The sequence below is a fragment of the Lonchura striata genome, chromosome 4 (assembly GCF_046129695.1).
Source record: "Lonchura striata isolate bLonStr1 chromosome 4, bLonStr1.mat, whole genome shotgun sequence".
In the NCBI taxonomy this organism is placed as follows: Eukaryota; Metazoa; Chordata; class Aves; order Passeriformes; family Estrildidae; genus Lonchura; species Lonchura striata.
Genome location: NC_134606.1, coordinates 67,500,219 through 67,513,846, shown reverse-complemented (window position 1 = coordinate 67,513,846; position 13,628 = coordinate 67,500,219). Strand labels below are relative to the sequence as shown.

At 43.2% G+C, this 13,628-nt stretch overlaps 1 protein-coding gene across 1 annotated transcript; it reads right to left on the bottom strand.

Moving 5' to 3' along the window:
- On the bottom strand, nucleotides 1-12,441 carry PGRMC2 (progesterone receptor membrane component 2). Its single transcript, XM_021541620.2, has 3 exons — nucleotides 12,111-12,441; nucleotides 2,262-2,417; nucleotides 1-1,219 (listed from the first exon to the last, which is right to left on the bottom strand). The coding sequence occupies exons 1-3, from the start codon at nucleotides 12,436-12,438 to the stop codon at nucleotides 1,122-1,124; spliced, it is 582 nt and encodes a 193-aa protein (XP_021397295.1). The 5' UTR covers nucleotides 12,439-12,441; the 3' UTR covers nucleotides 1-1,121.
- Between the last annotated feature and the right edge of the window lie 1,187 nt (nucleotides 12,442-13,628).

The window sequence follows — 13,628 nt, the reverse complement described above, 5'->3', positions numbered from 1 at the left end:
TGGTATTGTACATGCTTTATTAAAATGGTATTCATATTTACAATATCTGCAGAAACAATCCCTCCCAAGTCTTGCACTCAGACAGACACACACACAGACACACGCGCGCAACGCCCCTTCACTCTACGGGGATGTGAAGGCTATGCTCCCAAAAGTTAGGCAGCTTCTGGAAGAGGAGGAAGGGAGACTCTTTTTGTGTGTTTGTAATTCCTTAAAAAGAAGCATGGGAGTATGCATTTGGCCATCACAATGCTAATTAAAGTATATGTAGTATTAACATATGGCAGTAACACTGAGTGCTCCTCTTTTACATTCTATACACAGAATGACATCAACGTTTTCCAGTCAACAGAACATTCCAATTCAGTCTCACTGCTGCTTGTAGTGACTATGAAACCGCAATTTGGGGGCTGTCCCTTAAAACAATTCAAGTCTATGTAAGCGAAATAAGGCACAATTAATATCTGATTTGATTTAGAGGATGGGAAAAAAGGGGAGACGCAGGCTTCAGATAATAGTTGTTGTAGAAGAAACTTTTTTTACCCAATCCTTTTGAGAAAAGGATGAATTTTGCCCCATCCTAATCTACATGGACTTCTCTTAGAGAATTGAAGTATTCTGCCAGGCTACTAACGCCCACGTACGAAACAAAACTGGAAATTCACATTTTTAACACCAGCTTCAGTAGTCTCACCTACTGATGCTGATGTGGATGAGTACATATTTCTTTTAATGCTGAAGGAGAAGACACACACTAAACAAGATTCCAACCTTCCTCTGAGCTTGAAGACTCACATCTTTTAGAGAGATTTTAAGGTACACTAGTTGAAGGCTTCAGCTTACTGATAAAAATGAATAGCATTTTTGCCTTTAAATCCCTGGCCCCTCTTCACTAACGAAGCCTAACCAGACATTACAAATAAACTGCAACAAAAAATTTGGCAGCACAAAGAATGTCTAGTATTCAAATCTTCATTTGTGAGTATATTATTTTCCTTGTACAAAACCTGTTGAATGTTTTTTCGCAGCAGATGAACTGTACCCAAAGATGCAGGACATTCTGTGATGGGGAATAAGAGGTTGCAGTTCCGAAGGCCCCTGACTTTGGTTGTTTACAAAGTTCATTCCTGTTTAGTGTGATCCTTGGTATCTTCCTCATCTGTGTATTCTGATGGTTCTTCCCCTGGTTTTAGGAGTCTACCTACGTAGTCATATTTTTCTGAAAGAGATTTATGATTCCATTACAATTAAATACAGCTGCATTTGCTTGCTAGCCCATACTACTGCAAATTCACTTTTTCTCCTACACACTAGTTCTAAATCTCAATCACTGAAACTGATGGTAATTTAGCAGCAAGCTCAGCCTCCTAAAGCAATCTTTCTACCATTACTTTCTCTGTGAGTATTTTGTTTCCATTCTCCTCCAGCTGCTCAGGAAAGATTTATCACCCAAGGGCTAAAAACCAATGCTCTTCAATCCTTCAGCCTGTTTTGATTTCAATTAGTGTGAAAAAATGTTCCCCCTCCCTCCAGAGGCATAATTCCTTATTTGTCAGAAATTATATCAAGACAAACTCGTTCAACCCTTTTTGTAAAACAACTCTTAGTCCTAATGATAATTCCATGGCATCCAAAGCCAACAACCTCAAGCAGGAGTTCCACCAGCTAAGCAGATGAGATTTGAGAGTGAAATTCTGTGCCAAATAGCTAACAGTTTTATTGCATAAAAATAAAAGCTTATAAAAGCTACAGTGACATATAGTGAAAGCCTCTGTGGAAGAACAGTCTGAAATCCCTGGTCTGTTATTAACAGTTAAGTTACACTGCACACACATTAGAGGGGACCTCGCTGCAGTCTACACCTCCCTTACGAGGGGACAAGGAGGGGCAGACACTTTGTTGTGGTGACCAGTGACACAACCCTCAGGCTGTGTCAGGGGAGGGTTAGGTTGGGTATTAGAGAAAGGTTCTTCACCCAGAGGGTGGCTGGGCACTGGCACAGGTTCCCCAGGGTCACAGCACCAGCCTGACAGATTTCAAGCAGCGAGAAATCTGGGCAATGCTCTCAGGCACAGGGTGGGCTTTTTGGGGATGGTCCTGTGCAGAGCTAAGAGTTGAAATCTATGATCCTTGGGGGTCCCTTCCAACTCAGCATATCCTATGATAATATTACTGTTAACACATCTTTAAATGCTTCCCCAAGCCCAAATCAGTCATTTTTATTAAAAGCATTTCCTTAAGCTGGTAATTTCAGAATTTACCTTTAAATTGCATTTCCCACTCTCTTACACTTTCCATCTGTACAGCATTTAAGTCCGATAGGTCATCATATTCATCTCTGAGTGCATCTTTATCTAGACAGAAAGTTGCTAGTCCCCTGGAGGCATCTCTGCCAGCAAATATTCCATATGGACCCTCTGAAAACAAAAAGACAAAATTGATACCTTCATGTCTTTGTTTATGGTGACCAAATCTCAGTTCTTTATGTAGTCTGCCAAAGCCATACATTAAATTTCTGCAGTTGATGGAAAAAGCAGCAATTTCAATGCCGTGGCTGTTTGACATTCAACAGCACTGCAATTCAATCTTTAATATCACTAAGAGATAAAGTCTGCTGAGAGAAGCAGAACCAGGAAAATAGCTTTGAAGGGATAACTGGAAAAATCCCTGTCAGTTGATGCAAGCCAGTTGATGCAAATTCCAAAGGGACCAGAGGCTGGAATTCAAAAGAAATACACTTCTATTAAGCAACACATTGAATATTTACAAGTTAGGCATGAACAGAAGCAAATTGCATAGACATCTTAATTAGAAATCCATTATCATAAATAAATAGAACTTAAGAGGGCTAATTAATGATTTCACTTCACTTACAAAATCACAAGAACTTTCTACATCTTTTGTGATATTTCTTACTTCTAAGGAAATAATCTCATTTATTTTGGGCAGCAGATCCCTTATACCCTTAGCCTGTAATGCTCTTGAAACCAGCACAAATTTTCACATTAGGAATATAAAGCAACTGCATCCTCTGTGCTTTCTGACCAAGGTAAAGCAGCACAAATATCCCAATAAAATTCTGAGCTATGACTCTGAAATAAATATTACCGAGAGAAATTGACAGTTTGTAAATTAACAATTTGCATCATAAGATTGGTAACTGGCTTTCGCAAATTTTAATTAACTGAAAGAACTTTAGGCATATTGTTATCTTAGACTTTCTTGACCTAAAACCAAATACCTTAAATTCAGATCAATAAAAAAAAAAACAACACCAATACAAAAAAAACCCAAAAAACAAACAAACAAACAAAAACCAAAACAACACACTTTAAAATTTTCTGCACTAACTGCAGCAGCCCAGCACCACAAAGATACCCATGGCTTGCTACAGAATGGTCCCTGTGTGGTGGTAAACAGGCCAGAACCCTTCTCTGGCTTACCTCTCAACAGTGGCCATCAGACTGAAGAAAAGGCAGCACCCATGGGCAAGAATGAACACCAGCAAGTGGCAGCACACTGTCCTTCACCCCCTCTAGTGCCTGCTGGAGCACCTCAGACCTCTTCTGCAGCAGGACGAACCATGGGGAATCATTCCAAAGGGCTGGCTTCTCCCAGGCTACCACACCTATCTGCTCCTGCTGGGCATTGACTCCAGGGCTGGGACACAGGCTGAATGTAGCAGGGACAATTCCTGAAGTGAGGAACCTGAGTACCACATGGAGCAGAAGAAACTATGTCCTCACCAGAACTGGTGTTGTCTCTTCACCCCAGAGTGCCTGGTATTGTAAGCTGCTTACAGTCAAACCTGAGAACAGAAGGTTGTCCTGTGTGCCAAAGATAATTCCCTCCTCTCTCTGGAAATAAACCAACTGATTTCAAAGGACAATTTCACAAGAAGTATATATTAGAGAACGAACTACCAGCTGGAAATTTGCACTGTACCAGTCTGACCGTAATAATGAACAGCATCTTTGTGCTCAACCTTTCAGGTATTTAGCTCCAAGAACAGCATCCATGAGAACTACCTCAGGGATCAGGGATTACAGGTACAGTACTTCAGGGAAACAAAGCCAAGAAAGCTACCTTTCCTATCTGCATCCTGAATTAGGTATTTATTTGACAAGCAGGATTTACAGACTGAAATCAATCCTATACCAATGCACTCTGCATGCTCAGTCACTTCCACAGGACAGGCTAAGAGGCAGCAATGACCATCATCTGAAACACAACACAGAGTTTCTCCAAACAAAAAGTCCTGCTTCGAGCAAAACAGCAATCACTCAAGTAATTTCATTTTTGATGTTTTGAATGAAGAACATGGGAGCTATAAACTGCTCTTACAAACAACACAATTAGTAAATCCTTAAAAGCAATTAGAAACTGTTACATAGTGACCCCACCAACAGTATTCTGTCCCCATTTTTTTCCTTTCTCTGAAGTGTTTCAACCAAATATGTCCATAAATCCTACTATTTGCACAAGGTGTTTTTCAAACTCTGCCTAATCAGAGAGTAGCACCCTGCTGCCCTTCCCTTCTACCCTGCATTTAGTGGTTTATGGAATTTCACAGCACCTGCTGAGATGCCACCTCTTCGTCCACCAGCTTGATTCCAATTATTTATATTAAAAAGAGAATGATATTATATTTATCTAAATCAAGCACTAAACATTCTTAAATCTCAATAACACACTTAACTGAAAGCATGAAAACTTTTAGAATACCTCAGTTTGCATTAATATTAATGGATGAAAAATTTCTGCAAGTATCTTGTAACTACTATTGTAACTATTGGTGTATGCTATTACACCAATATCTTTTTTCTTTCCTAAAACTGAATTTGAATTTTAACATTCCAGAACGTTTATCACAGAAGTATTCAGAAGTCAAGAGAGGACTCATCAAGCCATGTCCAAGCACTCAGCGGAATGCTAACTTGTAAAAACCAACCTTTGGACTCAACAGGCAGTGTTTTAAATTCCAGCTCTGCAAATGTAACTTAGAAATGTGTTCTTTTCTTTAATCCTGTACTGAAAGGTAAATATTGAATTGTGATTATTAGTAAATGGTGCAAGCTTGGCTTCACCTTGGTTCCTAAAGCAGAAGTTCAGCAATCTCAGTATGAGCAAGATCTACTTCAAGAATTAAAGCTTCCATTTAGGTGCTTCTACAGAGTTTAACTACAGTATTTTATATTAACACAAAACATACAGGTCTGGGGTTCTGCTCTAAGCCCTAGGTTATTACTCACTTTTATATAAAAAACTGGTGCAACTGTCTGAAAAAGCCATTTTGCATATCAGATTTCACTGCACTTGGAGAAGTGTCCAGGAAGATGCCAGCACATAAAATCCCAGGGAGAAAATACCTTTCAGGAACCTGATTGAGGTGGAGACATCAGTGCAATCCTAGACACACTCCCACAGAGTTCTTTCATGGCCTGATGCAATTTACTCTGCAAGCCCTACCCACAGTCCTTTCCTTTCCTTTTGTCTGCCCACCTATTTAGCCTGGCTCCTGCTGTAAATAATTGATTGCAGCATGACATGACAGACATGCTGAAGAGAGGGCAGGAACAGCAGCTTGTAGCACAGGTATGTAAACCAAAGCAAGTTTCTGAGACCATATCACAAAATTTCAGTGGGTTCTTTTGTGGTTTTTTTTTGTCTGTATCCCCAAATTAACCATTTCACAGCCAAATACGCCTTTAAAAAATTTTCCTCCCACTCCTATTTGGGATAGTACAACAACAAGAGTAAGGGAAATGTCAAAATCAATTAAAACACACCTGCTACATATTACTTCATTATATGGAGGTACAAGTCTTCCATAAAGGAACGCTGTTCCTTGAAGAATGCTTTTATTCCCACCATGGCTCTCATATTTAAAGACCTCTGTTCCAGAGCTTTTGTTTATTTTAGCCCTGAGACCAGCTATCAAGCCCACATATTTGCCTGTCTATCTCCACATCTACACCTTCATGTTCATACACTGCATTTCCCCTGTATAAAGTCCTCATCTACCTTACAGCTCCACCTTGTATAAAGTACACCCTTCTCTAAGCTACAACACATGCAAAATGTTGCTACCCAACACCTGCAAGAGCTTCACTTCCTTTCACAATCCAGTTAAGAATTTAGCAGCCTTGATGAATCTGACATTCTGTTCAGCCTGATATTTGTCTTCATTCACAATAAACTGGGTACCTTGAGAATTGGTAAAGTCAAGGTCTGTTCTGATCATAAAAATGCATTCACAATTTCTGCATCTCCTAGCACTGTTTTGGTTCTCTAATGAAGATTTAATTTCTCTTTGCAGACAAGGAAAAATGTATTCGACCTGAAGCAACATATTAAAAATTTTGAACCACTAAGTTTTTATTTGGAAGCACTGCTTCTTGTCACTTCCTCCAAAACAGGGTAAACTGGATCTTGGAACAGCACACATTTCCTTTTTCAGCCAGTTTGGCCAATAGCTCTCCCAGCAAAACCTATGCTGGATCTAACTTCAGAGTAAATCCCTGGTAACCCAAGAGGCTCCCTGACCATTTCAGTTTGGAAGGAGCTTTGTGGAACATCACAGAGTATTGCTCCAACACCAGTAACGCTGTACACTGAACTTTGGATAGATCCAAGGGGCAGCACGGGGAATACACCACAGATAGCCACATGTGGACTTTATAGCTAATGAAGTGATAGGCAAGCTAAGAATTGTGGTTGCTTTCACAAGGTCCATGTGACTTCGCTAAAGAAGCCACACAGGTTAACAAGGTTCAGTTTTACACCAGCAGCTTTGGTTTCTTCAAGTAGTCAAAAAGCATTTCAAAGCAATCATCAAATGTGCATCTGTGGGCTCCATACAGCTACTGGAAATAAACCCCAGTTTATCTGAAGTTTAGATACTCATGGACAACACCTGTTAATGTGCAAACAAGAACAAGGACTAATGTCCCCTTTAATGTGAGTTAGGGCAAAGGGAGACAGGCTACAAAATTATTAACAACTGCATTATCCCATTGCTCTGCCTACTTTTTCCACTCCAAACTGAAGTGAAACCTTCACTAGCTGTTTCAAATTTTCTATCTGAATCCTGACAAGTATTTGCATATTTCATGAGAGAATGAAAAAGCTGAAAGTTAGCCTAAGCCATTTGGAGATGTAGCTTGAAAGCAGAAGGTTTCTAATAACATTTATCACTGGGAACTCAAGGTGACATAATTTTAACTTTATTGCTCCAGATTTACATCAAAGGGAAGATGTGGGTCAATTTTAAGTTAAAACTTGCATGGAAAGTATGTGTTCTTAGGAGACCAATCCACATGCTAAATGGGAACTCTACAGATGTGAAGTCTACAAGCTAAGATGGGAACTGCCCAGAAACAGGGGTCTAAACCTGACTCCTCAGGCACAAGGCCGGAGAGTATCACTCTCTATTTTGCTTACTTGCTTTTTAACTCTGTGGAAAAAGAAAGTGCAAGAATCAATGACCCAATTTCTACTAAAGGGGCAGGCAACAAGCACTGGTTAAGAGCCCATAGGCCAGCAGTCAGGAGCTTTCTAAATGATAGTTGCATTCTTGAGAAGGACCTAGATTCAACATCTTGGTTTAGTGAGAAATGCTCTGACCACCAGTTTATTTCCTAATAACACAAGCAAAGCTGGTCAGGTTTTTTCATTCATTGAGGGCAAAGCTGCTGTGTATTGGACTTGACATTTACATGTTAGTAACAATTCATATTAACTAACTAACGATTCATGTGATGTCACTATCTCATTTCATATTACCTTCCTTTGAGCACACCTGCTTGATCAGGCCCCTCAAATGTCAGGTGACTCAATGATTTTAGAGGTTCTTTCCAGCCTAATCAATTCTGTGACTGGAACATGACTGGTTTCAATAGGAACTAGGAATTTGTACAGACCTCTTATGAAACACATAGTTGTTCAAGTTTTAAGGAATACACTGAGGTTGTAAAAAAGGGAAAAAGAAATTTAAAAAACAAGAGAGAGCTGACAGACACACAGAGCAGAAGCAGAGAAGACAGAGTGGTGATCTTCCTACACAAAACCATTTTACTGCTCACCATGAACATGGCCTGGAGGCTCAGAACAACCTCACCCTGGTAGCAAAGGCACTACTCCCTTTAACCGTAAGTATGGAAACAATCTCTCACCAATATGCCTGTATACACCTTTTAGTTTTACTGCTTCTGACTGGAACTCCACTTCTTTGCCCAGAAACACTATTTCTCTGAAAAGCTGAATCCCAGGGCGAGAGACACTTCCACTACACAGACAACCAAAGAGGTGACAAACATCAGAACCACTGAGAAGACCTTTCACACTTTACAGAAAACATTTCTTTCCCCAGTCTTATCCTCTGTACTTAGCTGTAACCCCCTCAGCCTGTTGTGTTCCTAAGATAAGGCCACCCTTAACAGAATTCTCCAAATACAACATATGTAGAGTCTCCCCTGCAATGTTTTACTCTAACCATAGCTATGGAAAGGATGTATGGAACAGCACCATTGCCACGTGGTCAACAGAGACACAGTGAAATTTATGGCACTGAATTCCGAAGAAAGTCTAACAGCATCAGATTTTTTTGTACAAATTATTGGAAAAAAATCATGGCTGCTGGCCACAATGAAATAAAGGCAGTTTTCCCTTAATGGAAAATGAACTATGATGGAATATTTTTTGTGAAAGGAACTACTACTATCTAATCTATTCTTCTTGGAAAATCAGAGATCTTCACGACATTGTGAAAGATAAGTGGGATGAGAAGGGAGTTGACAGTGACAACATACTGCAGTGAAGGGAAGTCAGGAAATTGATTTTTTTAAGATCATGAAACATTAAGAACCAAGAAGTGACGTGAACAATTGCACACTCAGGGTTGAACATAATCTTGCTTTGTCATGCTCAAAGATGTGTATTTTTCACAAACGCACAAAGTATTTACTATGCTAATAAAAACCTGTTTATGGAATTACCTTGGCATGCAAATTTAAGTGCTAAATATTAAGATATGCTGACAAAGTATACTAACTCTTACAGTGCTCTTTTACTGACAAATACGCAACCAGAAATCTTGATGCAAACAAACACACAAAGTTCAATGTTACAATAAATTAAAAGTAAAAAACTGTCTCTAACTTTAATATCTAAAACCAACACAGAAAGTATTAATGACTAGACCCTAAGTCACAAGATGTGGTTACAGATGGGAAATCATCCCAACAGAGGTTCTCTGACAGTCTGGTTATATGATATTTTTAATAGTGAACCATTAATTGTTTATCTCTTTTGGAGCTTGTGGATGATAAAGGGAAAGGCAATTAATTAGATTTAATAATCAGTCAAAGCATTCTAGGTCACTTACTCATCTGGTCACAGGCAGAAGTGGAATTTAATACACCTAAGTGAAGTCTTTAAATACATGGTGTATCTGCAGGAGAGAGCAGCATTTTGGAAAAGAACTTGGCAAGTAAAGTTTGAAATTCAGAGTTCAGTGTAACCAAAGTGGTTTCTGTCATATGTTCACTGTAGCCTTTCTTTACTCTTAGCTAAAATACTCTAAGAGATACCAGAAACTAACAGTATACCAATGAGATAAACTATGGAAGGCTTAAAGAAGACAGCATGACAAAAACAAAAAAAAAAGGGAAACATTTGGATTAAATGTTCAAGAAAATGAAATTTTCAGTCATAGCTGTTTGAAAGGATGTCTTCAACACTTTACCATTATGTTAAAATACCTTTACTGTAGGTATGCAAAGGGCTTTTCAATGAAATGGACCAAAGTATAACAGGATTCAGGAGAACTCTGAATAAAATCAGAAGTCTAGTGGAAATTTTAATGGAATCTCAATTGTTGGACAAAAATGTAGACTAGATGACCATTTTGTGCATTTTAAACTTTCTGCTATAAGTAGAAAAAAAAGGAACACCTTGGCATCCAAACTACACTGAAGGAGGAAAACCAGACCTTACTATGAAGACATGAGGCACCACCTGAGGTAGCCACGTTATTCAACATCAACCCAGGCCTCCAGACTTGCTGAAGACTGACAGTGAGCCCTCAGCCACTGCTTTCCACTGCCTTCAAAGCTGAAGCACTCTCTCTTCACATCAGTACCTCAACAATCTACTAAAGGCTCACAGAGCCCAAAATATCAGCAAAGCCAATGTCCTCAGTTCTTTCTTCTGTTAAAATCTGGCCACATTTTGCTGGTATGCTTTGCACTTCCCTTGCCACACTCCAGCTATGAGACACAAAATTTCCATGAGAACTGCTGTGGACATCTGGCTACTCTGGCTGAAGCCCTTCTGAAAAGATCTCAACCATCTGTAGAAGACTTTTCCACTTGAAATCTTCTCAGGTTTTTAAGGCCTGCAAAATACCTACTAGTGTCTTTCTTTTCAGCCACAAAACAGTTGAAAGAAAAAATTCCCTGATACGTATCCAAAGAGGGAAACCACATCAGCACCATTCAAAAATCATCACGTTTGGCAGAGAACACACAGCTGATGATGCACTGGTTGAGCTTAACATGCAACATCCCAAGCTACAGATCGGATAGACAGAAACGATGTCACTCCTGTTAGAAAAAGGCAATCTATGACTACAGGGGAAAAAAAAAAAAAAAAAAAAAAAAGCCTTTGTCCCTCTTGATGAAAAGCTAGAAGCACTGCTTTTAAGGAAAACCAGCTGCTACCAGTTATCAAAAAGCAGATCCATGTCCTAGAACATTAAGTTTTAGCTTCCTCACAATAACAGGCCTCCAAAGGTTGACAGTGTGAACCACTGATGGTATCTGGAGAGGAGAGCCTAACATTTAACTGAAGTTTGATACACAAAAGGGAGGAAGTCAATGTTTAGATCACAATTCAGTATTATTTCACAGAGCACTCTGTCAGCTTGCTGGTGTTTTTAGTTTCATGCAGCATATGTATTACCTGCATTTTATGACAGCACACAGGTCTCAGTTTAAAAACCCCTAAATAAGAGAGACAAAAGAACTAGCCTGATTAAGTGTCATGAAAGGTGCAGCTCACCAGGCTGCATTTTCTAGTTAATAAACAACATAAAGCATGGCAAGGTATTTTGGATTCCACTGTGAACTTTAACAGTACCCAGCCAAAAAAAGCATTTCAATTCAGTTACAGCAGGTTCACTTTCTGCAACTGGTATCACAAACTTTGAGCATAAAATAGTTACAAAAATATAGCCCAGTTCAACCACAGAACTGCTTGTGCCTTCCCCGCCAAAAACCAAAGGCTTGTAACATGCCAGCTTTTTTCCTTTTTCAGTATTTTTCTTTTTGTAGCTTCAATTATTAAATAATAATGAATGACTACTTAACTTGAACTATTTCCTGGGGGAGCGGGAAATATCCTCGCTCTCCTCCACCCCTCTCGTAAGGAAGATTGCCATGGTTATTATGAAAACTCCTGTGTAGTTTGATTAGAGCAAGTTCTCCAAACCACCATTGTTTAAAGAAGAAAATTATCAGCAGTCATAAGCCTCATTTCCTTTGGCATCAGTTGTGAACACAGTGCTCACCAGTAAGTTTACCCACCTCATTATTAAGAATGCTGTTTATCACGAGAAAGTGTGCTGCAGTTTCACAGTGCACAAGGTGAATATAAAACCAGAACATTTCTCTGAAGCCTGCTTTTCTGAACCTTCGAAATGCACATTTCCTCTCCGAAGAGGAGTGCTGTCTGTCTGTTTACGAGACCGGCTTGATTTCTGCACTCTTCCCAACAGCAGCAACATATTAGTCCCAGAGCTCTCCTTGCCTATCTTTATCCTGACTAAAAGTCACACTCAATATGGCATTTACACCTAAATAAATAACCAGCTGGTTGGGTTCCTCTCCTGAGCCGCAAGCGCTAGAACGAAGAAAGCACTGCTCAGCTGCACTTGGGAAACCTACTAGAAAAGACAGAAGGGAAAAAAATAGAATTAACCATGGCACATCCACATCAAGGCATCTGGGAAAATGACGGCTGCCTGAGAACCCAGCCGCGCCGAGCATCACCGGTGTAACACCGCCGGTGGGTCCCAGGCCGGAACTCCCCCCATCCCCCCGCCGTCTCACCGGGCCCGTAGAACTTGCTGCCTTTGGTCACGTCGAAGACTTTGCCGTTAACAGCCAGGAGGATGCGAGGATTGCGAGCGCCGTCGAACTCGCGCAGCTGCTCCAGGGAGAAATCCCGGCGCTTCATGCGCGGCAGCGCGGCGGCCTCGCCCTGCCGGGCCGCGCCCCCCGGCCCGCTCCGCGTTCCCCAGCGCAGGTAGAGCCGGTAGGCCGCCAGCAGCGCCAGGGCCAGCAGCCCCACGCTCAGCAGCACCTCGCCGCCCGCCAGGGCCGCGCCGCCCGCCCGGCCCTCCTCAGTCCTGAGCCGCCCCTGCCCATCGTCCGCCATCGCTGCCCGGACAGCGCGCGCCCGCCCGCCCGGGACACGCCCGCCCGCGGCCCCGCCCCCGCCCCGCCCCTCCCGCTTCCCATTGGCCGCCGGCCCGAGCCGGCCCCGCCCCCGCCCGGCTCGCGCCCCGCCGGCGAATCGGGACGCGGGCACGCCCCGCGCCCAGCCCAACGGCGCGCGCGCGCCGCTCGCGCGAGAGGCGCCGCGGCACCCAGCGCGCGTGCGCGCGTCCCCCCCCTCCACTACCCCCGCCATCGACCTGCCCTCCCCCCCCCCCCCCCTCCCCCCCGCCCCCGCGCGCCCAGGTGGCGTTGGCGGGAGCGGCGCGCGGAGCGCGGCTCGCGCGGCCGCCTCACGGCAGCGGGCGGGGAGCGTCGGGCGGGTCCGCGGGCGGCGCGGTACCCCGCGGGCTGCGGGGAGCTGTGAGCGCAGCGCCCGCCGGTCCCCGCCACCGGGGAGGGAGCCCAGGGCAGGCGGTGCTCCGCCACCGCCGTGCCGCCGCGTCGTGCGGGGCCCGCCCGGCCGCTGCTGAGTGAGCCGCACGTCTGGCTGCGCAGGGCTCTGAGGCGGCGGCGCTGGGTGACGCTGGGCCGGTCTGTGGGGAGGAGGCGGCTCACGGTGCTGCTTGGTGCACTTGGCTGCTTAGGGTGAATGTACTCTTCCATTTCTGGCTGCCAGAAAACGGGGTGCTTGCTGACATAGGGCTGATGCGGCAGGATCGCCTCCCGCGCTGTGAAGTGTGTCGCTGGCAGCACATAGGTGGCTCTCGTATACCTCGTTGCGTAGTACCCGTGCTCCTCGGGAGCGAGGTTGCTCAGTTACGTGAGGAGAAAGACTTCTTAAAGGTTTTATTTTTTCCAAGGGGAGACATGGTGCGTGTAGGTCGTCTCAGGAAGAGGGCATCTGCAGAGAAGTCAAGGACCTGGAAGCAGAATGAAGCCCTAATGCACCTGTCCCTTGTGAACGTGTTCCCAGGCAGCACGGACCATCCACTCTATGGATGTGTAACGTGGATCAGGCAATGTAAACCCGGCTCAGCCAGTCTCCCTGCGGCTGGAATATGGACCAAGGAGTACTTCGGGCTTGAGAAACGCTGTTACTCCACGTAACTCCGGGGTGCTGAAGCATCCCTGCCCAATACCAGCTTTGAGAGTAATTCACAGTCATGCAGTTCGCTTGAAACTCAAATG